This window comes from Watersipora subatra, chromosome 9 (assembly GCF_963576615.1).
Source record: "Watersipora subatra chromosome 9, tzWatSuba1.1, whole genome shotgun sequence".
In the NCBI taxonomy this organism is placed as follows: Eukaryota; Metazoa; Bryozoa; class Gymnolaemata; order Cheilostomatida; family Watersiporidae; genus Watersipora; species Watersipora subatra.
In genome coordinates, this window is record NC_088716.1 from 63397357 (window position 1) to 63424653 (window position 27297).

The window sequence follows — 27297 nt, forward strand, 5'->3', positions numbered from 1 at the left end:
CAATTATTATAGCAGCAGCATAGTAATTGAAGTATCTGCTACAATTATTATAGCAGCAGCATAGTAATTGAAGTATCTGCTACAATTATTATAGCAGCAGCATAGTAATTGAAGTATCTGCTATAATTATTATAGCAACAGCATAGTAATTGAAGTATCTGCTATAATTATTATAGCAACAGCATAGTGCTTGAAGTATCTGCTACAATTATTATAGCAGCAGCATAGTAATTGAAGTATCTGCTATAATTATTATAGCAGCAGCATAGTAATTGAAGTATCTGCTACAATTATTATAGCAGCAGCAGCATAGTAATTGAAGTATCTGCTATAATTATTATAGCAGCAGCATAGTGATTGAAGTATCTGCTATAATTATTATGCTGTTGCTATAATAATTATAGCATATTATGTTAGCAAAATATTTGTGAAGGACAATACCTCGACTCAGTTGAGACCAACTCGATGCAACTCGGGAGAGCCTGGCTTGGGCCTGATTGGCACAGTTCAGGACAGCCTGGGACAGCCTCTATATGTATGGTTCGCGCCATACATATCGAGGCGAAGATAGCGAAAATTGGTATAAAATGCACAGACAAGACGACACGGATCAGAGCCTATTTGTGCTTGCTTGTGCACCATTGAATGTCTTATTCTATGATCGTAAGCGTAGGAAATACACGTATTAAACTCAAAGCGTACCAAGTTATTCTTGCATGTGGAGTTAGCAAAGGCGACAGCACAAACCCTTTACAAATCGTCTTTTATATAATTATACATGTGATGAACTGGGCAGTGCAAAATAATTGGAAAGTTACTAAAAAAAAGCCATGAGAACCTTTGTAGGAAACAGTTGACAAAATTCAAATGGCTCACTAAAAGTATATCAGCTAAAATTATTGGACCCTGCAATTAAAAATGGTAAAATAGCCTACACTCGGTTGAAGCATCCAGATGTGAATGGAAAAAATTGAGCCCAGAAAATCATTCAGACAGCCACAAAAATTCAGTTTGTAAATCGGTGGGTGTGAATGCAGTTTAATCCCTATCAATAGACAAGTCCTTGTAAGCTGTGGCCTAGCTAATCATCTTAGGACCTTCCAGACTGAACAAGGTGCGGGTAAACTTTTGAGAGTATCAGCGTAATGAGGGCTTACTGTTTAGGGAGCACATTGGAATTGCAATCTGTGACTTTGAGCTGCTGTAATGAGGTCATCCTTCCTAGCAATTTTGAGTTGGATTTGTCATTGAAAGAAATAGAGTGAAGATCCAAACTCTTCAGGCTCTCCAAGGTGCTGAGACTAAAATCTCGGAAAACATCGTGACTAAGAATTAGTACACACATATAAAGATACCATCAAAGATATTAGAATACAAAAAACACACAGGATTTTCATGAAATGTACATTTCACAATCGCCCAATTTGTGTCACAGTCACAAAAAGGGAGTACAAGCAAGGACTACCAAAAACACTGTAGGCAAATACAATTTGACTTCTATAAACACTGTAAACAAATACAATATGACTTCTATAAATACTGTAGACAAATACAGTATGACTTTTATAAACACTGTAAACAAATACAATATGACTTCTATAAATACTGTAGACAAATACAGTATGGCTTCTATAAACACTGTAGACAAATACAATATGACTTCTATAAACACAGTGGACAAATACAGTGTGACTGCTATAAACACAGTAGACAAATACAGTTTGACTTCTATAAACACTGAAGAAAAATACAGTATGACTTCTATAAACACAGTAGACAAATACAGTATGACTTCTATAAACACAGTAGACAAATACAGTATGACTTTTATAAACACTGTAGACAAATACAGTACGACTTCTATAAACACAGTAGACAAATACAATATGACTTCTATAAACACTGCGCTTGGCTTAACATCCGTGCATCTGAGTCTATGGGTTCCATTACCTTGAGGTGCAATCTTTTTTCTTAACGCCGAGGAGGAAGGACACAACTTTTATTATAGTAAAGATTTAGACTAGCTTAAGTTACTCAAATTCATTGGTTAAAGAAACTTATCCAATGGCAACTATATTACCTGCCACTGTCTATAAGCTGTTATAAATCTTGAGTGAATGTGTAGCATAAGAATTAAGAAATGTTTGAACAAATCTGTTTTAGCGATGCCTCGAGCTTTCAAATATTTTAATTATGCATTGGCTGGACACACAGAAATAAACAAACACCCTCGTTTAAAAGTTAGAATAGTAAATGTTGTATATATGTTGATTAAAATAAATTTTCTGAGCAAATTGCTTTTTATTACCTGCGCAACGCTGGGCATTCAGCTAGTATTAGCATATATTCTACACAACTACTATTATTATCTGATGTGGTCCTGTATAGAAATCATGGTCAATCATGTATACTGCTTGAAGAAGAAATATTTTATAAGTAATTTCCCTGGTAGCTATTAATATAAACCAGGATGCTCTTTAATCTCCAGCAATATTTTGTTAGTTGTCAATATACTGTAAAACCTCTAATTAAACGCTACCTTTATTTGAACATCACTTCTATTTGACCAGCACTATTATAGGAGAAGGGTTGAAATATAGAGCATCACCCTTTAATTGAACGCCACCACCATGTGATTGCTACTTTGACATTCTTTAATCTCCACGAACCCATAATAGCAAGTGATCAGTAGAAAAGTATCCACAAAATCGTACTATAATGACCCGGTTTATTAATAACAATTCTTTCGTTGTTTCTGTTCGTATCGAAGACCGTTTTCCAACTCCAAAGATATTTGGTTCTTTTGTTGAAACTTTAAAAGCAAAATCATAAGAATAATTCATTTTGCACCTGCATCAGACTAATAGTAGTTCCCTGTTTAGTGCGGTCATGATACTTCGACGTATGCGAAAAACGGTTTACATACATTTACGATGGTATATGAACGACTAGTTTTAGGCTAAATGTTGCGCTTGGCGCCCACGCAGCTGACAGTTTATCATTATTTGTGCAAAATGCAACAAGTAAGTTTTGCGTTGCTAAAAAGATTGCTTGCATGCTAATATCGATTAGTTCAGCAGTACGGTTAAAAAGTTGGAGTCAGAAGACTTGCTGCTAAAAAGATTGCTTGCATGCTAATATCGACTAGTTCAGCAGTGCGGATAAAGAGTTGGAGTCAGAAGACTTGCTGCTAAAAAGATTGTTTGGATGCTAATATCAACTAGTTCAGCAGTGCGGATAAGGAGTTGAAGTCCGAAGACTTGCTGGAAGGTATTGAATAACCAGAAAAAAATGAAATATTTCTAAACTAAACCAACTATCAGAACGTAAAAGCTGAGCAAACGATGCAAATATTTTTGTTTCAAAAATGTTAATTTTTGTTTCTGCATGTGTAATAGTATGGTTTGTTTAAGTCACTTGGTCTTGAATATATATTTTTAGCATTCAGATAGATTATTATATAACTTAAAAATCTTCCAATTTATAGCATATTATTTAATAGCATACTTGCGGTTATCTTAACTCAGCTTAAAATAAATCGGCGCTCATAACTCCTCTTCTATTGCACATAAAAAGCTAGTTTTGGCTGCAAACTATAGCAAAAATATCAATGAGTGCAACGAGCTCTTATGCAACATCGTTAAATATACCTAGTTATAAAATGAAAATATATTTTCAAATTTAGTATGAAATGAAAAATGTAAAGCTTCAACAATTTGCGAAGCAGTGCGCAGGCTATAATATAATCACAGATTATTGCCAGCAATAGATATCAACTGATAGAAATATTTCTCGGCTTCCCAATGAATATTTATTTAGAGATCTACAACAAGTTGGAGGTAAGTTAGCAGATTCTTTGTATATAAAAAGGTAAATGTCGCTCCACCCAAAGGAGAGCGCAAGATTTAGGCGACACGCACTTCGCCCGTAAAAAAGTTAAATTTATGTTCCCAAAATTCTGAAGAGCTATTTGAAAAATACAACACCAGCTCCTATTTGAATGCCAGCCTCTATTTGACCGCCAGCCTCTATTTGAACGCCAGCCTCTATTTGACCGCCAGCCTCTATTTGACCACCAATATAGGGGAAAGATAAAGAAATAGAGCACCATGGCGTTCAATAAAGGTTTTACGATAATCTCCAACAATATTTTGCTGTATGGATTTGTAACGCCATACCTTTGAGGAATCATAAAGTTTGCAGATACAATGAGTTTCTCACAATACATACAAGTACTTGCGGGGCGAAAACTGGCTATTTAAAAATATTTTCAAGTCATTTTTTAAATTTACTTTCATACTAGATAAATGCCTGGGTAATAAAAACTTCTTTGCACAGAAAATTTATTTTTACTTGAACATAGACAACATTTGCCTTTCTAACTTTTAAACTTCATATCACGGTAAAAGTGTTTTGTGCAGTTCAAATAAATTAAGAGAAAAACTAAACAACTGTATAGGTGTTTAAATGTAAAATAATTAGCAAGATATGGCTTGATAAAGTATGATTTATTACAATGGTTACAATGAAAAGTGAATTGATACATTTATAATGAACTGATAAAAAAATCCCAAACGTGTTGAACTAATATTAACAGGGAGTAGGCCTACATGGAAGTGTGTATAAAAAAAGGTTACTGTCGCTGCGGAAACTATACATCAGAATTTTGAATACGCTTATGCTGGTAACTCTCAATAATCGATAACGGCACAAACGTAAAAATGAGATATCGAAATTAAATACATCAGTGAAACGCACAGTGGTACTTTGTCTGACCAAACCGAGAGAGAATGTGGAGGCAATTCCTACTCGGGAATGTCTATGTGAACGTTTTTCAGTTTTAAAATTTTAAGCAATTGCTTTTTGCAGTAACCGGAAATTGATAATTGAAACAACTGTGCCGTTACAGTTGCACTGTTACAGAACATTTGAAATGGCACATTTGAAAATTACAAATAAAGAAAAATGAATAGTGGATTTTGAAATGTCTTTCAAAAAATTCAAAAGAAAAACAAATACAAAAGGTAGTATTAATTCATAATCAAGCGTACATATTGAGCTTCTATGGCAATAAGGATACTGTAGATGAGCTAAATCACATGAGAATGGCCTTGCTTTGTAGTTACGTCCGCGCGCTTGCGTGTTTGCATACTTGCAATTACAATCGTCGTGTGTTCAAATCCAGTGAGGTGGGGAATTCCAGTGAGGTGGGGAATTCCAGTGAGGTGGGGAATTTTCATTGCTAGACTTAAATCACTATAGCTGGACACATCGATGACAAAAAAGAAACATTGATATTTATATACATGTAGACTCATACGATGATTCTTGTGACTGAGAGATCAACTTTATCATACATTTAGCATTGTATATCATTGAACATGTAGAAATCAGTACTATATGGCTAATAATATGGTGGAAAGAGAGATGTAGAAGAATGAGTGCAAATACCTCATAGGCAGAGATATACCATAGGAGTTATGCACCCTCAATTCCTCCAAGGAAGTTAGCTTCGCAATTACTTCTAACTTAAAACAGTTATCTCGACTGCTTCTTCTGTGTGTAGAGAACTCTAAAACCTTTAGCTGTGTCAAAGCGCTGAGGCTGAAAATTGTGAGAAATGCAATAGATACAATCCTTGAGAGACAACTTGTACAATTCTACAATCAAAATGCTGACAATACAGTCCAATATGGCCTTATGAAGGTGTGAGAGTATCTCCATGACCAGTATTATGGAATGGTATGTCTATGTGTGAGTGTATCTCTATGACCAGTATTATGGAATGTTATGTCTATGTGTGAGTGTATCTCCATGACCAGTATTATGAAATGGTGTATGTCTATGTGTGAGTGTATCTCCATGACCAGTATTATGGAATGGTATGTCTATGTGTGAGTGTATCTCTATGACCAGTATTATGGAATGGTATGTCTATGTGTGAGTGTATCTCTATGACCAGTATTATGAAATGGTGTATGTCTATGTGTGAGTGTATCTCTATGACCAGTATTATGGAATGGTATGTCTATGTGTGAGTGTATCTCCATGACCAATATTATGGAATGGTGTATGTCTATGTGTGAGTGTATCTATATGACCAATATTATGGAATGGTGTATGTCTATGTGTGAGTGTATCTATATGACCAGTATTTCATATAGACTTCCAAATAGCTGGGAGAAACCCTTAAAAAGTAGCACATAGACTACAGACTTATGAGTGTGGATTTTAGAAATAAGGTTTTCCAAAATGTATAAGGTTTTCAACAATTATTTTTAAGTGACAGATCCTGATATATTCAATATTACAATTAGACAAACATTAAAACTTTTTTAACTCTTAATAGTCAGTACGTATAAGTCATGATAAAGAATAACCTCTATTCGCCGCCATATTGAATTCTTACGAATTAAATTGGCAACAAACTTGGAGTCCTCTATTGGTTTTAGCATATATATTTACATGTAACTATTTGTGAACTTTTCCAAATCAAATGTTACTTTTCATATTCATTCTACCCGAATTACCATCTTACTGTTTTTCACAACGAATTAAACTTCTGTGTATTGCGCTTTTCAGCAACAACCTTTGTTAGCTAGAGTGCTCCGCTTGAAATTAAGGTCCAAATATTTGTGAATTTGAGTTTATTTATAAAGTTTATTACCCGATTGCTATTTCTTACTTTATTTACTTTGATTTTAATGTCGTTTTTAATATTTTACCAAAAAATTAAAATTTTTCATTTCATGATTCACAACATTCTTCACTTAAGTAATAAATATACAAATAATAATAAATTAATTTACTAATACACATATTTAGCGTTTATGAATTATAGTAGCTGTTCACCATTGCTATTGATTATTTCTGCCTCTACGTTGTCTATCGCTATAAAACTTATTGACATACAAATACATGTCACAAATAATATATTTATTCCTCTGTCATAACCTATCACTACATTTTAATTGATGCTGAGAACATAAATGCTCATGTGCAACAATTGCTTCACACTAAAATTGAGCTAAACCTAAACAACTCTTTAGTTGTGCTCTAATCGTTTTTACAAATTTGTTGTTATTAAGTTTCATAAGTTGTTAGATATTATATTATATATATATTATATATATATTATATATATATTATATATATATTATATATATATTATATATATATATTATATATATATTATATTGACTACTAATTCTTTTGTTTAAGTTTATTTATCTTTGTGAGACTCATTAAATATACCTAGACATTATCTATAGACATTATCTATAGACATTATCTATAGACATTATCTATAGACATTATATAGATATGATGTGCTCTATATATATAGACATTATATAGATATGATGTGCTCTATATAGATAGACATTATATAGATATGATGTGCTCTATATAGATAGACATTATATAGATATGATGTGCTCTATATAGATAGATGACTGACAGACACCTAAAATTTTATATGTATATAATAATATATATATTATAATATATATATTATATTTTATATTATATATACTTATGTACGTATATAATATCAATAGGTGTATTTATATAAACATATTTATAGACGTTATATATATTATGTCTACAATATATTACATATATACATATGTTACGTCTAACAATCTACATCGATATATATATGAATATATAAGTATATTGTTTGATATACTATTACCATAAATTATATATATACATGTATATCTACATGTATATCTATATAAATCTCAGTGTTTGTTTGCCTTTTGTTGGTCTTCTGCTTGTCGTCCGTGTGTCCAGTTAAAGCGAATAAAATGTAGCAACGGAAATCCACTTGGAACAACGTTTGAACTCGCGACATTAACAAGTTAACAAATTTACAAGCAGGCACGCTTAACCATCAGGCTTACTTAGCTCTCCTTACCTATTCTGTCCTGTCCTTAACTATTTTATCTATCCTCATCACCATTGCAGGCTACAAGCTAAATATGTACATTCTATTATCAATTAATCTTACCTTTTGCGTTTGTTTTTCTTTTGAAAGCATTTTAAAAGCTATTTGAAAATACAGTAAATATTCCTTTTTGATTTGCAATTTTCAAATGTGCCACTTCAATTTCCAATTTCGCGATGCCATGAATTTTTGGTTTTTCCTACAGGCAAGCACAAAAACTGTAAAAGCTGAAAACCTTTTTGTTGTTGTTATCTCAAGTAAGAATTGCCCCTACATTTTCCCTGTCAGTCAGACAAAGTATCCTCGTGCACTTCATTCGCTATACATTTGTACAAGTATCAGGAGGTACCTGTATCATCATACAACAGCTATACATTTGTACAAGTATCAGGAAGTACCTGTATCATCATACAACAGCTATACATTTGTACAAGTATCAGGAGGTACCTGTATCACCATACAACAGCTATACATTTGTACAAGTATCAGGAGGTACCTGTATCATCATACAACAGCTATACGTTTGTACAAGTATCAGGTGGTACCTGTATCGTCATATTCAATGTTTTGATAGATAACCTTTGCTGCAACAGTAACCTCTTCTATACACACACTTCTATGCACTCACTGTTATTATTAATTCAACATATTTATGATTTTTACTTTGTTTTCTCCGTTTGTATAAATTGTATCAGAATAGTATAAGTATCAAATTAATTTTCAGTGTAATCGTTGCAACAAAACATACTTTTTCAAGCCATTACTTGATAATTATTTTACATTTAAACACCTTTACAAATGTTTTAGTTGTTCTCTTATTACCCTAACCTATATATACATGTATATTGCTGTATATTATTAGTTATTACCATAGATTACATATACACGTATATCTTTATTTATGAAATTCACTCACATCCTCATAACTACTGGACGACTTCAGAGAATTTTTTAAAGAATTGATCTGCAGAGGTTGGCTTTGTTTATTATTATTTGTTATTTTACAGTAATTGAAAAGCATAGAGCCGACTAGCATAGAGCTGACTTTATGCTGGTCAACTCTATGCTAGTCGACGCTATGCTAGTCAACTTTATGCTAGTTCGACTAGCATAGAGTTGACTAGCATAGAATCACCAAGCAGCGGTCTTACAAAAGAACATGAAAACATGTTAAGTCTACTAAAACGCTGTTGTATGAAATAAGTTATAACAGCAAAGACTTGACACTAAAATGTGCCATATCTCTACGCTACCGTCGATGGCCAGTCAAAATTCGAATCTTTTTCTATCAGCATGATTTACATATAAATTTACATGAGCGTGGCTTGAGACTTTAAACACAAACTAGGAAAGAGCTAACCTGCTACCTACCTCTCGGGTAGATCAGCTAATGGAAAGTGCAGTAAACTTAGTTTCACAAGAGAAGATAAATCTGACAGCAGGGGGAGGAAATCAGAGTGGAAATCGCACTCAGTTATCTTAAATGTCTTGAGCTGGTGCAAAGACCTTAGGCTGTAACAGAGTAATGTTAGCATCGTAATAATACTAGATATATACGCTTCATCTCTGTCCTAATTATGTTAGAGACATAGTAATACTAGGAATATATATACCTCATCTCTGTCTAGTTATGTTAGAGACATAGTAATACTAGGAATATATACACTTCATCTCTGTCCTAATTATGTTAGAGACATAGTAATACTAGGAATATATATACCTCATCTCTGTCTAGTTATGTTAGAGACATAGTAATACTAGGAATATATACACTTCATCTCTGTCCTAGTTATGTTAGAGACATAGTAATACTAGGAATATATATACTTCACCTCTGTCCTAGTTATGTTAGAGTCATAGTAATACTAGGAATATATACACTTCATCTCTGTCCTAGTTATGTTAGAGACATAGTAATACTAGGAATATATACACTTCATCTCTGTCCTAGTTATGTTAGAGACATAGTAATACTAGGAATATATATACTTCACCTCTGTCCTAGTTATGTTAGAGTCATAGTAATACTAGGAATATATACACTTCATCTCTGTCCTAGTTATGTTAGAGACATAGTAAGACTAGGAATATATATACTTCACCTCTGTCCTAGTTATGTTAGAGACATAGTAAGACTAGGAATATATATACCTCATCTCTGTCCTAGTGATGTTAGAGTCATAGTAAGACTAGGAATATATATATACATGTACTTCACCTTTGTGGGGGTTTCGTCAAGTTACAGGAAGTTAAGGAGAGTTCATGCAATGAAGGGAGAGCTTCAAATATGTCAGGTACACTTTTGCAGTCTTTGATGTGCAAAACCTGTAGGTTCGTGAAAACACCCAATCTAAAATTTCAACAGTTTGTGAGTGTTTCATGCATACAACTGACTCGATGGTAATATTGGTGAAGTCTTGATGCTTTTCAGAAAAAAACCTACATGTTACATGATAGGATTTGAACACCATTTTATCATGAACAGCATTGGCATCAATGATATTCTACTTGTAAAAAACTGCATGCTTAAGCTTTCTAACTTGCAAACAAAATCAAAATTTTCTCTGACATGTTCTGAACATTATTATTTGTCGCTAAACTTCTGATTTACACTTAGCGATGAGCCTTAATGAACCTCTGATTTATACATACATGTAGTAACAAACCTTAATGAGCCCCGATTTACACATACTAACAGGCCTTAATGAGCCTCTAATATACACTTAGTATTGAGTTTTAATAAGCCTCTGATTTACACATAGTAACTAACCTTAATATGCCTCTGAATTACATTTAGCAATAAGCCATATAGCATTAAGCCAATAGCAATAATGAGTCTCTAATTTACACATAGTTACTAGCCTTAATAAGCCTTTGATTTACACATAGTAACCAGCCTTAATGAGCCTCTGATTTACACATGGTAATGCGCCTTAATGAGCCTCTAATTCATATGTAGTAGTGAGAATTGATAAGTCCATAATTCACACATGTTAGTAAACCTTAATAAGCCTCCCGTTTATGCATAGTAGTAAAAATTAATAAGCCTTCTATTCATACACATTAGTTAGCCTGGATAAGCCCTTATTTATACATAATACTGAGCCTTGATAATCCTACCATTTATACATAGCGTTGAGCCTTGATATGCCCCCTATTCATACATAGTAGGGAGCATTGTTAAGCCCCCTATTCATCTATAGTAGTGAGGATTATTAAACCCCTTATTCATATATCGTAGTGAGGATTGATAGCCTCCTATTCACAAATAGTTGTGAGCCTTGATAAGCCTTATGTTTGCACATAGTATGTACAAACATAAGGCTTATCATACTGTTGGGCCGGTATTGGGTTATCCGCTCTTACCGATACCAAGGGATTCTCGGTATCCGAGAAAACCAACCATTTTCGGAGACAGCGAGTTATCCGCGGCCGGTTTGATATTATTGGTATCTATCCGTGAAAGCCTATCGGTAAATGGTTATACGGATATCCGGATACGCTTAGTTGACGAACATGCTAAGCTCAGCACTCATTGGCGAACAAATTCAACTAAAATTTCCACGCTTACTGTATCTACTATTATATTACGTTACATTGATAATGCCACCAGCCTCGAAGGTTTGGGAGTTCTCCACAGATGAGAGGATGTATAAAGATTTTAACGGGTCTGGACTCTAATTGGACTGCGTATAATTATGTGATTACATTACCTGATTAAAATATGTGATAGCAAGATTTCTGTAAACTGTTTCAGTATATTTAACAAAGAGAGCCCCTTTGCCATTATCTATCTGTTCTTTATTATACGTAACGTTTGTATCAATAACTATATTTTTTAATAGAATAAACAATAAAAACATCCATCATGAAACTTATATTCCCATCTTTTTTTGACTTGCTGAAACAAGGAGTCTCCTTGCCGTAACAATATACTGCTGAATAAAGAATATTTTTTGCACAGGCTACTTTTTGCACAGCGATAAAAATTGTTCGAGACAGTTATGATTTAAAGTTTAAACAATTTAAAGACACCCTGATAGCTGTTTCCTGTTTGCATAATTATTGTAAGGTGTTAATACGGAAATAAACCACGACAGTCTGCCGGATACACGCCCTAAAACCTGATCAAGTTTCTGAAACATGGTGGCAGCTTAGGTGATAATCCACTGCAATCGCCCTACGCGTCGTCAATATGGCAAGTTCGTTGCCTCCGCCAGCTGAGTTAGACCTCAAAGCACCCGATTTGGCCGCTACTTGGCGCCGGACATTCGAGAATTACTTGACTGCTTTAGGGATAGTTGGTAGCGCTGAGAAGGACGAGGCTAGGAAAGTTGCTATTTTCTTGCACTGCGGTGGTAAAGACGTACGTGAAGTGTACACGCAGACTACGTTCTCGGAGGAAAAGGGGAGTAAGAGTAAAGTCATAAACGATGTTCTAGCAAAATTTGAGACGTATTGTAACCCTAGGAAGAACAACATATATAATAGAAGACAGTTTTTGAAGCTAAACAAAATGAGGGGGGATCATTTGATATGTTTTGGCTTAGGATTAGGAGATATGCAGATTCTTGTGATTTTGGTAATCAATTAGAACTGAACACGAGAGATAGAATACTTTTTGGTATGCATGATTCTAGATTAGCTAAACGTTTGATGGAAAAGCCAGACGATGAATTAACATTAGAGAATGTAGTAAAGTGGTGTAGGTCAGCTGAGTTGAGCAAAGCTAGTCGTGTGTTAGAATCCACACATATAGCAGAGGCTACTGCAGCTCACCCCATTAAACCTGGTCAATCCCAACGGTTCAAACCTAAACGACAAGGTGGCAAATGTCAGAAATGTGGATATGCGGAGCATTCACAAGGTAAAACATGTCCAGCAAAAGAAAGTTCCTGTCACAAATGTGGTAAAGTTGGACACTTCCAAAGGTGCTGCAGGTCTGAGGCAGTTCAGGAAGTGGAAGAACCTGAGTTTGAGGCTGACGAACTCTTCTTTGCTTCTGTCGAAGATGAATCTAAATCTAGCCCGTGGTATGTAAAACTGAAAATTAACAACAGTGACATTAAATTCAAAATTGACTCCGGAGCAGATGTGACGCTCATGACTAATGATACATACCAAAAGCTGCAGCCAGTACCTGAATTGACACCTACCAAAGCTGTTCTCAACAGTGTGTCTGGCACCATTGAGTGTAGAGGGACATTCATGGCAAAAACCCTAGTCAAGGACAAACTGTATAAATTCAAGGTCTATGTAGCAAAATGTACTAACAATTTATTATCTAGAACCTTGTCTGAGATGATGCAGTTAGTAAAGTTGAACGTTCAGGAGGTGCACAGGCAAAGGGATCAACTGAAGGAGCTAGGGTGCATGAAAAGGTCGGCTGTGAAGATCCGGCTAAAACCAGGAGTGGAACCGTTTAAAGTGACAACTGCTCGCAGGATACCCATACCGTTGATGGAGGCTGTGCATGAGGAATTGCAAATGCAGCAAATTGGTATCATTGAGCGGGTAACAGAACCCACTGATTGGTGCTCACCTATAGTGGTTGTACTAAAAGAAACTAGACAAGGTCGAAAGAAGGTCAGAATATGCGTTGATCTCAGAGAGCTTAACAGAGCCATCAAGCGGGAGCACTATACTCTTCCTACTGTAGATGACATTATAACAAAAATGGAAGGAGGTAAAGTGTTCTCTAGTTTGGATGCAGCCTCAGGCTACTATCAGATGAGACTGGATGGTGAAAGTCAGAGGCTCACTACATTTATTGGACCGAAAGGAAGATACTGTTTCAAACGAGTCCCTTTTGGAATAAGCTCAGCCAGCGAGACATTCCAGGCTAAAATCAACGAATTCTTAGAGGGCATAGATGGGGTGGTTGCCTATCAGGATGACATTATTGTCACAAGACGTGACAGGGAAGAACACAATCGGCGTTTGAATATGGTCCTTCGACGGTTGAGAGACAATGGGGTAGGGCTAAATAGGGAGAAATGCACGTTTGGAGTGGAAAAGTTGAAATTTCTGGGACATGTGTTCAGCTTAGAGGGCATGAGCGTGGATAGCAGCAAAGTTGAGGCTATCATGAACATGAAGCCACCAGAAGATGTTACGGGGTTGAGATCGATGATTGGTATGATAAATTACTTGGGCAGATTCATCCCTAACCTTGCCAAAACCATGAGACCAATGTCAGACTTATTGAAGGAGGATGTGGTATGGCAGTGGGGCCTGGAACAGCAAAGTGCCCTGAAAGAGGTACGAGTGCAACTCCTGACAGCTCCTACTCTGGCATTTTACAGCCCAGATAAAGAGACTACAGTAGCCGCTGATGCTAGCAGCTATGGACTTGGTGCCGTCATTCTACAGAAAGACAATAAAGGTAATGACAAACCTATCGCATTTGCATCTAGAGTCCTTACACCAGCAGAGTGCAGATACTCGCAGATAGAGAAGGAATGCTTGGCAAGTGTATGGGCATGTGAGAAGTTCGATCGGTACCTGCGGGGCTTGGACAGTTTTCATTTGGTAACAGACCACAAGCCACTGGTGCCTCTCTTCAATGGTTGTGATCTCAATGCTGTCCCTATTAGATGCCAGAGACTGTTAATGAGGCTAATGAGATACAATCCACAGGCACAGCATGTTCCTGGAAAGCATCTGTTAATAGCTGACTGTTTATCACGACACCCAGTGCAAAGCTGTGAGGATAAGAATGATAGGGAAGTAGACCACTATGTGGATGAACTGTTAGAATCTTTACCTGTGTCAGCATTGCTTATTGATAGAATCAGAACGGCATCGGCAACTGAAGACACCATTGTACAGGCTATGAAATTTACTACTGAAGGATGGCCCAGGTATTTAAAGGATGAATCTGATGCGCTCATTGACTTTCACAGGAATAGAGCTCACCTATCTGTAGCAGACGGACTCTTACTGCATAATGCATGCATTGTAATTCCCACTGATCTGAGAGAGGAAGTATTGAATGTGATTCACCAGGGCCACATGGGCGTAAACAAATGTAAGCTCAGAGCTGGCGTAGCTGTGTGGTGGCCACAAATTAACAAGGATATTGAAGGCAAGCTAGCCAGATGCGGATTGTGTCAAAAAACTCGACCAGCTCAGGTAAAAGAGCCTATCAGGCAAACCCCGTTGCCTGAGGGACCATGGAGAGTTGTTGGAACTGACCTGCTGGTACACAATGAAATGACATATGTCATCGTAACAGATTACTTCTCGAGGTACATAGAACTGGTTCACCTGACAGAGACCACAAGTGAAGCCCTAATTAACAGGCTTAAAGGAGTATTTTCTCGGTGGGGTGTGCCTGAAAAGATAGTCAGTGACAATGGTCCACAGTATAGCAGCAAAGCCTTCCGCGAATTTGCTAACAAGTATGGTTTTGTGCACTTTACTTCGTCACCGAAATACCCTCAATCAAATGGACTAGCAGAGCATTGTGTAAGGACTGTCAAACGCATATTAGATCAGGAGGATCCTTTACTAGCTCTCATGGTATATAGAGCCACTCCTATTGAGGCTACAGGTGTCTCGCCAGCTGAGCTCATGATTGGCCGTCCTATCAGAACTACAATGCCGTCGCTACCACAGAACATGATGCCAACCAATATGACAGAGGAGGATGTGCGTGAACGAGATGCCCGATATAAGGAAAGGACAGCCAATAGATACAATCAAGGCTCTCGTCCGTTGCTTCCGCTAAACCCAGGTGATCAAGTTAGGATGAGAGATGACATTGAAAAAACCTGGTCAGAGCCTTTGACAGTGACAGGAGAGGCTAATGACCCTCGTTTATACATTGTAGAGCGCCAAGAGGGCCAAAAGTATAGGCGCAATAGAAGGCATTTGCAGTGGATACCAAAGGCAGATACTGATGATTTGACACCAGGGATTGATAATGATACAGGCAGCCAGGTGTTAGATTCACCTAGTATGGCAACGCCTGTAGTCGGCCCAAAGCCCCCATCAGTCACTCGTTATGGCCGCAAGGTCATAGCGCCCACTAGGTTGATAGAGAAAATGTAAAGCAGCTTTTATTGGAAGGTTTTCCAAAATTTGGCACTGATCCTTGTTGTTTTTAGTTTTATGCTTTTAGTTTGTATTTTGCCATGTGCCTTATTTTCCTAATATGGACAATCAGTCTTAGGAACCTTGTTCCTTTATATCATATAATTTGCTCAGTTTACAGTTATGTTTACAATATCTGTATAGGTTATGCTTTTCAAAAGGGGAAGATGTTTCCTGTTTGCATAATTATTGTAAGGTGTTAATACGGAAATAAACCACGGCAGTCTGCCGGATACACGCCCTAAAACCTGATCAAGTTTCTGAAACAATAGCCACATACCGAACAATAGTACCGACAATACCGAACTTTCTTAGTTGGCAAAGGATACCGAAGATGTTAAATGCTGAGGATAATGATACCGGGAAAACCGATGAAAAAGTGCAAGGATATCCGATCGGGCACTAGATTAGATACGGGCCCAACACTAGTACATACCCACCTTGACAAGCCTACCCCTATATTGCACACCATAGCTTTTGACGAGCTTCCTATTTGTTTACAGCATGAGTGGTCAAAGCAAACAATAGTAATACCATCACCTCACACAAGTATTCTGATGGCTAGTCTCACTAAAAGTTGCATGATAACAGAATGTAATCTATTAACCGTAATGACGACTCGCTCACTGACAAATCTGACAGCCACAAGTGCGAGACATTGCCAACAACGCTTTCTAATAGCTCATGGATTTCATTGTGAATCGCTAGATGTGTAATGACATGGTCCCCAATATCTTCTGTGATCTCATTAATGTCCAAAACCTCTGTATACTCTGATAGCTCTGGGAAATCCTTCACATTTTGTGCATCTTGTCCTGAATGCCTGTACCAAATTAAGGCACCTGTAATATATAAATCATTGATTTGCAACTACAGTCCAACCTTCTCTTATGATCACCTCAACATGCATTGTACAGTTAAAGCTCTACAGTTGATGCCCTTACGATGTATATGTTGTAGGGATTTTATGTTATACGAAATGTAAAATACATGTAAATAGCCTATTTCATTCCAAAATCTTGTCAACTCACACCTTTAGCCCTTCGAAGTACAAAAAACTGAACTTTATTTCTTAATTTCCTGACTGTACCATGATTGTAATATTACTGGTTTGTATTAATAACTTCACCCTTTTTTCTTGTCACTGCTTTTGATTTAAGGTCCATGATTTGGTAGTTTTACGTTAAATTTGTGTGTGCAGACCATGAATATTGGGTAACACTGATTTTTTTACTTATTTTCTACAGCAACATCCATGCTGTGAAAAAATAAAAAGAATATTGCATGTGTTTAAAATAAAGTAAAAAATATACTTTTACTACAATAAGAGTCTGTCAGTGTTTAAAGTAGAGCTGCACAATGATCGCGTTAATTAAAGAACCATTTTGCTTAGCAGTGCTTGTGAGTAATTGCCCGCTTTGTTGACACTAACATTTTGCAAATAACTAGAGCTGCACAATGATCGGGTTAATTAAACGATTAACGCGGTCATTACAAATACACGATTAACTGAGTTGAGCCAATTAATCTTCAATTAAAATACAACCGAGGTGGTGATCATGATGTGGTGCCTTTGTATTGTTCAACATATAGCACTAACATAGCAGGTTACCACCATTTAATTTACTAACAAATAAGTATTATGACAAGCAGCACTTTCTTATCAATTATATACAACCACAATTATTTTGCACTCAACTATGAAACCACAAAGTGAGTCGCTAACATTAAACTTGTTTATACAATGCACAAGCACGATCCAGCCGTAAGCGGCCAAGCAGTTTAACCGTTCAACATGTTTCTAGGTAATAGAAAGAAAAGCGATTTCTGTATTATTTAATACATGTATCTCACAGTCTATTTTTTGTTTATTGTAGAAAGATCTTTTTAAAGTAAATTCCACAGGTATTTTCATTTTTCAAAAATCCTAATCATATTTCAGCTTTAGAATATAAGTGATAAGATTGACACTTTATTGGAACATGAAAGCAGAAAAAATGTCTTCCGTACTGGCTAGCGCATTTCCGTTTGTTGTTGGAAGTGTAAACAAGAAAACGAAGTGCACTACATGCCAGAAAGAATTTGCCTACTACCACAGCACATCATTAAAAGATAATGTAACTAATTCTCATCCTACCCGCAGAAATCATCACCAGCTGTCGCAGACAATATTTACTACTACTGTCCCCTGCGAGTGGCTATTCTCTAAAGCTGGCAATATTGTACGTAGGAAGAGGGTATCTCTTTATTCAGATAATGTGAATAAATTGTGCTGCCTCAACTCTTGGCTGACTTAATTATAGACTTTCATAGACTGTTTTCATACTTATAATAATTATTACATTGTAACTTATTATATGTATGTTGTACATAACATGTACTCCTGCTACCAATTGTCTCAAATATTAATTTATATGTACCTGTATTATTTGTTTTTGAATATGCAGGTTTTTGCTAGATTAATTCTAAGATTAATCGAAAATTAACTGGTTCATACCAGTTATTAATCGCGATTAATTTTTATAATCGTTGTGCAGCTCTAGTTTAGAGGCTAGCATAAAAGGTCAATTTCAACGAGACAAAAACTGACATTCAGCACCAATCGACCGCCTTTTGGTAATTCTGAATAACTGTACATATACATGTTCTCTGCTTTATCGGCACATCTGCTAATCTCTCGCGGCGCATCTGCTAGTCTCTCGCGGCGCATCTGCTAATCTCTCGCGGCGCATCTGCTAATCTCTCGCGGCGCATCTGCTAATCTCTCGCGGCGCATCTGCTAATCTCTCGCGGCGCATCTGCTAATCTCTCGCGGCGCATATGCTAATCTCTTGCGGTGCATCTGCTAATCTCTCGCGGCACATCTGCTAATCTCTCGCGGCACATCTGCTAATCTCTCGCGGCGCATCTGCTAATCTCTCGCGGCACATGTGCTAATCTCTCGCGGCGCATCTGCTAATCTCTCACGGCGCATCTGCTAATCTCTCGCGGCGCATCTGCTAATCTCTCGCGGCGCATCTGCTAATCTCTCGCGGCGCATCTGCTAATCTCTCGCGGCGCATCTGCTAATCTCTCGCGGCGCATCTGCTAATCTCTCGCGGCACATCTGCTAATCTCTCGCGGCGCATCTGCTAATCTCTCGCGGCGCACTAGACTACCTAGACACTAGTTCACGTACATATATTGAACCCCTATACCTCTACCCACCCCTATACATCGTTTACTTTTAAGGTGAGCTATTGGACTCTCGTTTTTCAAATCAAATATGAAAACTTGCACACACTTGACTCGTTACGTTATATGGATTGTTAAAAATTTTCTGAGTAACCTATTGTAGCTTTGGTTTTTATGGGTGTTGTCTACTCTTGTATAGTTTGTTTGTCTACCCAGCATGCACTGTTGTTGTTCCTCCGCTCATTAGTAGTAATACAGAGATCGTTAAACAGGCACGTACTAATGAAGCTCAAATAAAATATCATCATGGAATTTCTCACATCTTACATAATACGATGCAAAAACTTTACATAAATTCTCTATGTTAATTGAAATTTACATAAGAAGAGGTTTACTCTATAGGGGCATTCACTGTCTTTATGATCGCTTAAACATACAGCCAAACTTCAACTTACAGTTAAAGTTGTACTTACGATCATCCTAAGATACAGTCAAACTTCAAATTATGATCACCTCTACATACAGTTAAAGCCCTACCTATGATCATAATAAGATACATTTGAAGCTTTTTTACAATCACCCAACTTGTAGTTTTTTGACATTCAAGGTAAATTCAAGAATGCATTTGTCTCAGAAGTAAGATGTTTTTTCCAGTATTTGATGTCAAATGTTTTTTTACAGAACATTTGTTTTTTTACAGAACATTAATTTTCTTATCAGGATTTATGCAGCAGTTCTGTCTTTTGTGGTTTGGTCTGACTGCACTCATAGAATAGAAGGCAGTGTTTCAGACCTTACTGTTTTGATTTTCTAGCCATGGATGCTAAGGAGATTGCTAAGGAGATTGGAGCAATTAGTAGTAGTAAACAATTGAAACAGCAAATAAAAAATAAGCAAAGATCTTTAGATCAATAAATCAATAGATCAATTCTTTGATAAATCTCTGAAGACACTGACTAGTTCTTGTGAAGAAAAGAGTGAAAGTGACGAGACTGGTAGCGATAATAGAAGATAATTTAATATAAAAAATGATAAATAAGTTGTGTTAGTTTAAATGTCTGCTACTTTAAGTTAAACTAGCTCTGTATATTATCTCCTGTATCAAAAAGGCTATACATAAGTCTGCTTGTCATTGACTTAAAATTGAAGTGTAAAGAATATTTTTTGCAGATAATTGTTTCAGTTAGTTATATTTTCAAAAAATTTAGTTTTTGCATTGTTTTTTATCTAATTTTATGCATTTATTTCAATGTCATACCGAGTTACCTCAAAGTGATTATTGTTACGTTTTTGATCTGTAGAATATATTGAGCAAACTGCAATGTATTCTTATAAAAAATTTGCTTCAGCATATAAGAGTTTTGACAAAGAAAGCGACAAATGAGACAGATTCACTTAGTACGTTGAGCTTTGACTGTTTACCGTTATCTTGATGATTCAGGGTTTATAACAGCTATAAAATTAGCAAAGAAAAATGCATCAGGTAATGCAAGAATATTCAGCCTTTAGTGCAATTGTCTACATTTTTTCAAAATTCACACTTGGGACAACTCGAAAAACGATAAATATTCTGCAAGATTTTTTTGGCTTCAGATGTTATAATTTTGGAAAAAATTGATCTCGGGTAATCAATCACCGCGTGGAATTGATCCTCTGAAACTAGTAGTCAACTATGCAGGCTCCTTGGTTCCAATTTATTCTAATCTGACACTAGATATAACTGCGCAGAGTAACTAGCCAATCAATGGCCCAATGCAGAAACAATACAGTGAAGGTAAAAAAAAAGACTGTTTTACCTGCACCTGCAGCGTTTTGCCTTCAGTGTCTACCAATGGTAAAACACTGCAGGTAATTTAAAAACCATATTAAAGGACCTACCATGTTCATTAGCTTCAACTTCATCCATTGTGTTAAGCAGTGACCAACTTGATTCTTAGATAACAGGGCATGACTAAAAATGAAATAGTATTCACCTGTACTATAGAATAATTTTATATAGACTGCTATCATTTGCTATAGAGTAATTGATTAGAGCATGCTGTGGGCGGCTACATTAGACCTTAGAAAAATATTTATTTGGTGACCAATGTCAGTTGAAATATTTACTTGGTGACCAATATCAGTTGAAATATTTATTTGGTGACCAATATCAGTTGAAATATTTATTTGGTGACCAATATCAGTTGAAATATTTATTTGGTGACCAATATCAGTTGAAATATTTATTTGGTGACCAATATCAGTTGAAATATTTATTTGGTGACCAATATCAGTTGAATTATTTATTTGGTGACCAATATCAGTTGAAATATTTATTTGGTGACCAATATCAGTTGAAATATTTATTTGGTGACCAATATCAGTTGAAATAAAAGAATTTGATTGGAGTATTTCATAAAAGCTACAAAAACAGAAAACCTTCCAAGAAGCTACATTTAGCTGACACTTAATGGAACAAAAAGCTTTAGCAAAACAATGAATCAATTGGATACAATGAACATAACATATGCGTTGTGATGATTCAAGTAACAAGCATTAAGAATGGAATTCAAAAGAATTGTTGTGGGACTGCTGAATTTAGAGTTAATAAATATATTCCATGGTGCGAAATACTTTTTAGAGCCACAGGATTTGTAACATGTAATAGTATTTTCAACATGTAAACGAATCTAAACTCAAATTTGTTTACTAAACTAATTTAGAAATTTCAGTTCAGAGGGCGAGATTTAAAGATTGCGATATCTTGATCGAAATGGTGCTGAAGATACCAATATGTCACAGAAATTAAATATATAATAATCACCAACTCATCAGTCTTTTTTTTTGACAGTTTTTGCTCTTATGCAGCTTCAGAAGACATACGATTGCCAATAACTACCAACTAGGCCTCTCTATACCAGCTGTTCTCACTTTTCACTCCTCATCAATACATACCTTATCATCTTATTCATTTTAAACCCAGAAATGCCATATATTTTATTTATTGACAAATTAATTTCCCTTTTCATGACGTCTTCGACTACCTCGCTAACTGGCTACAGCATAACTTATTCCCCTTACGCTGTCTTACTTAATATAACCAAGTATTCTAGAGATTCCTTAAAGAGGCTTTTTAAAGAGGCTCCTCAAACTGCTAAGTAGTTTTCTCTATCATGGTAAAAATATCTTTTTATAGCTGAACACCAATTCAGCATCAAAATAAACTTATTACAAGAACAAAATAAACAAAAAAAAGAACAACAAATGCAGCGGGTGGTCGTCGACTATCATCTTAAACACGACAACTTGAAACCATGATTATTTGTTTAATAAAAAAAGCGTAGAGAAATGAGATAGTAAAAGTCCTGTTCATATGAAATATTCTTTTAAAAACATGTATTAAATCTAAACTACCTTGAGCAGTCTCGGTGAGCAGGGAAGCATCAAACATATGACTTCACATGAAATAAATATGCAGTACCTGATACCTTTAACTAAAATAATAGCGATATCAGTAATCTTTAAGACATTACTGAGAGCAAAAAAATGTTTCGCACTGAAATGTAGACAATTTCAATACATTTTACTTTGGAACAGATTGAAATTTTTTATTACCAACTTGTATTACGTAAAATTGGCATGGAAGCTTCATTTCTGTATTGGCCTACAATGTCCTAATCTCAATTTACTAACTAAGAACCTCACATGAAATAAAGGGAGAACTTTATATTTATCAATTTTTCTGTTTACATTTTTCATTTACAACTAAATTAGCGTAAAATCCTATTGTGGCTCCAGCATTTGACCTTCCATACTACTTCACACAATCTTTAAGCTCTTGAGTAATGCGAGACCGAAAAGTGTTTGAAAGAGCATTAGTTTTAATTACAGGAACAAACAGACCCTGTGGATGTCACGTATGATAAGAGAGTTTAGGTGTGTCTGCATATTTACCCACTACTACGCCGCATGCTTTGGTTCAAGAAAATAGTTGGAACTAGAGATGCCTCAATTCTAAATTCACCAGCTGATTCAGATACCAATCCGATATACCAATTCTTATTGAAAAATAATCCGATTCAGGTCTTTTGTGTTGCATAGACAATTGTTCATTTTATTATAGAAAATATAAAAATTAATGTATTTATTTGTATTTATTTATGGAAAAAAGATATATACATGTATATCGACATACTGACATGCTGTGCATGTAGTAACAACCGACCAAACACGAGCGGAGCAATTTTTTGAGATATTTATGATAAATGCATGTGCACACAACTCATGAAAATTATTCATCAACACCGTCGCAAACCCTTGTACCAAAATCTCATCAACAAATTTAACCCTTTTTCAATGGAGTCGTTTAAGTATAATAACGATACAAAACACATATAAACCTATTTAAATATGTTACCAAATCTTTGAAAATTGTCGACAATATCCTAAAACTTACCCATCTGATCGGATTATACACAAATAGACAGATTAATTTGGCCGAAATTCGCAATAAAAAACTTGACAAGCTTTTTTAATCAAAATTAAGACCGGCCAACGATACGCCAATAAAGCCGTGCGACAGATAGTAGAACTATTAAGAAGGGCGCATTTCACGAGAAAAACGTGCTCATTTCACCAGTCTATAGTATTGTTTAATTGCCGAAGGTTTCTAATAACTTTCCACTTTTAGTATTTTGCAAAATTATTTAATTATAAGAATAGTTATTTGATTTTATAAAATTATCATAAGAATAATTATTCGAATTTATTTGTCCGAAGGTTTCTGTAATAAACGTACACCGTTTGAGGCGTAGACCGATTTACAGATACAAAATTGTGGTACACAGTCAATCAGCCTATGTTTTTTCCCAATTACCGAAGGTTTCATTACACTATTTAAAACATTAGCCAAAATTCTTTACATCTTATGTACAAGCTAGGGCCGAACTACAATGCCCCTTTATGACGAAATCATTTTTTATCTTGCTCCAGTTTGCAGAAAACTTCCAGACGTGTGAATGCTAATACTTGCTTTCTGCTAAATCGCTATCAAAACCATTCTACATTCAACACAACCAACTTTCAAACTGTGTATATTACACAGCAGCTTGCCATTTTACTTCTAATATTGCATTTCAGAGATATAATAAACATATTTCCTTATTGCTGTTGTTAAATTACATACATTACAGTAAGTTAGGCCTACAGGTTTAATTAATATTCATTTTATTTGGTCAAAACATAGGTTTGAGATAGTAGTAGATTAGGTGTGAATTTTTTACCTTTTGTTTTGCATAATTGACTTTTTGAATTTAATTTCAAAACAACTTGACAACTACCATGGACATACAACTTCCCAGAACACCACGCCGTGGCAGACGCAGTGGCCGTCCACGTGTCTCTCAATTATTACAGCTCAATAGGAGGATAAATAGAAGGTCCTCACAGCAACCATCAACATCAAATGCTAATGTTCAACAACACGCTACTCAAATTAATAACAACAATTTATCTGATTCATGGAATTCTTTAGTAGATGTTGTAGGCGATGTAAATGACATGGACTTGGCAGCTCTTTTGTTTCCAGATGATGATCATGATTTTATGGACATCATTGACCATGAAAATATTGCACAAAACAATATTGCTCCTCCCAATGCTGCCCCCCTTCGTCACATTCCTCATTTTCAATCTTTAGATTGTCCTGATTTTCAAGAACTGCGTAACAACTTTCTAGGCAGACTTGACAACAACATATCACAGCTCACATGTACTGGATGTAATGAGAAACATTTGATTACATACAATGCTCAAGTTCAATGCTACAAGTTGAACTTTTTGAAGTCGTGCTCCCTCAAATTTATTTTATATCATCTCGAACAACTCTCATTTACACTATACTCTGTCAATTCCTGCTGACAACTACTTTTTCAACAACCAGTACTACCCTTTCTTTTTTCCATTATTACTTATTCCATTATTAGGTCGTAGGCTGTATGACATTGGAATTTCTAGTAATAGTAATTATTGTTAGTGGTACAGCTCTCTATGATAATGAGGTCTGTCTTCTATTGCTGAACAAACTGCTGCACCTGTACAATTTTAGAGCAAATCAATGTTTCTTTTAATTACTGTTAGTGATTCAATTCTCTCAGTGAGAAATCTCTTATTTCTATTACTATCAATGTAGCCAATTGTATTGAAGAGGGACTCACTTGCCACAGTTGATGGAGCACAGGCTACATACCGATAAGCCACTGGGGTTACTTTGTACGATACAAACAATACAATTGTGTCATCAGGATCAAGAGAGAGATAGATAACTTTATGCATCGTCTGATCAAATTACTTTTGCAATACTATTAAATAGAAATATTGCACTGCCTTCTTGTTTTCTTTCTTTGTTCTCTTGTTCGTGATTGGTTGCAATAAATTCCATCGCTACAATTGAAAAATACTACACTTTGTGATCACATCCTGACTAAAGCAAAAAAGCTCCTCAGCTGTGTTAATGTTGATCAGGCTATAGACATGAAATAAATAGTATGACAGGCCCGGAATTCATTAGGCAAGAGTAAGAAACTCGCAGCTGATGAGCTTTATTAGTGTAGCAGGCTAAAATACTGTTTTTTGTTAAATAGGTGATATGTAAAAAGTATTTCAAGTTTCCGATTTTTTAAAAGATCGGCCAATACCGATTCAGATACTTAACACCCATATCGGCACCGATACCGATTCAGATACTTAACAACCATATCGGCACCGATACCAAAATCAGGGCAACTCTAGTTTGAACCACTGCTTGCATCTTCGCTCTCCGCCAACAAAGGAATATCTGTATCCTGTCTCAACTTTGTAAAGCTAACTATATGGTTTAATCTAATAGCAAACCACAGAGCTCGATTCTGAATCTTTCCCACCCTATGTCACATTTTAAATATGGATCCCACACCTAGCAACCATACTCTAAGACTGACCAACTGGAGTTCCATGCATGATTTTTCATGTTTGTGTATTAGAATTTTTTTAAACATTGATAATCATACCAAGCAACCTGCTTGCATTCCATCCTTTCTTTGATAATATGCTGTCTAAATGTTTATTCCAGTTAAGGTTACTAGTAAGCTTTATGCCCAAATATGGAGATAGTTTACGCCTTTTAGTTTACTATTGTTAAGAAAGAACTCCTGTACAGAATATGATTCAACAAGTGATTTCTTGGAAGCATTGCATGATAGCTGCCAGGTAAAGGTCCAAGACTGAACTTTGCTCAGATCTTCTTGCAAGATATGAGCATTTTATCACGTGTTATACAACAAAGCATCATCAACAAACAAGCAACATTCTGAAATAACGTTTGAAGGTATGTCATTTACATAGATCAGGAAAAGTAGTTTACTCAAAACCAAGCACTGCGGGACACCTGACAATACGTTCGGAAAGTCTGATACCTGGTCATCACGCAACATTACTTTTTTACGGTCAAACAAAAAGCTCTTGATCCAAGATACAATGAAGATTTATACCAGGTTTGACTAGTTTGAATAAAAGTTTCTTATTATTAGCAGGTTTCTTATGGTTAACAGAATCAATGACCTTAGAGAAGTCTAAAATAATGACATCAGTTACTAAGTCCTTTTCTCTATTCACCGCCAAATCATTGAGTTTTGCAAGACCTTTCACTTTTGAAGCAAAGTTGAGTCTGTTAAAAGATTATGCTTGTAGAAAAAGAAGTGAATGTGTCTGGCCATTATGTGTTTTACCAGTTTGCATGGAATACATGTAAAAGACAAAGGCCTATAATTATTAGGTTGGCATCGATCACCTTTATTATAGATTGGTTTTGCCTAGGCCAACTTTCAGATATCCGGCAAGTCACCAATGGATAAAGATTTGAAAATCTCGGTTGAATTATCAAAAATACTTAAATACATTTTGCAACTATCTTCAAGAAAAACTCCAGAACAGTAATCTGGGCCACATGGGTTAGAAGTTCCAATGTTATGAAGCAGCCTGATCATTCCCTTGTAACCTGGAGTCATCAGTTAGATTTAAAGCAAAATCATTAGGTAACTCTAGATTATCATCAAAAGTAA

General features: G+C 35.7%; 1 protein-coding gene across 1 annotated transcript in view; it reads right to left on the bottom strand.

Moving 5' to 3' along the window:
• LOC137405343 (malignant fibrous histiocytoma-amplified sequence 1 homolog) overlaps positions 1-11357 on the bottom strand; it is a 58148-nt gene extending 46791 nt beyond the window's left edge. Inside the window, exons 1-5 of the mRNA XM_068091573.1 lie at positions 11318-11357; positions 10170-10230; positions 9323-9463; positions 5452-5604; positions 1158-1301 (exon numbers count right to left, since the gene is read on the bottom strand). Coding sequence (XP_067947674.1) covers positions 1158-1301; positions 5452-5604; positions 9323-9463; positions 10170-10230; positions 11318-11357 — 539 coding nt within the window. The remainder of the gene's footprint in view (positions 1-1157; positions 1302-5451; positions 5605-9322; positions 9464-10169; positions 10231-11317) is intronic.
• Between the last annotated feature and the right edge of the window lie 15940 nt (positions 11358-27297).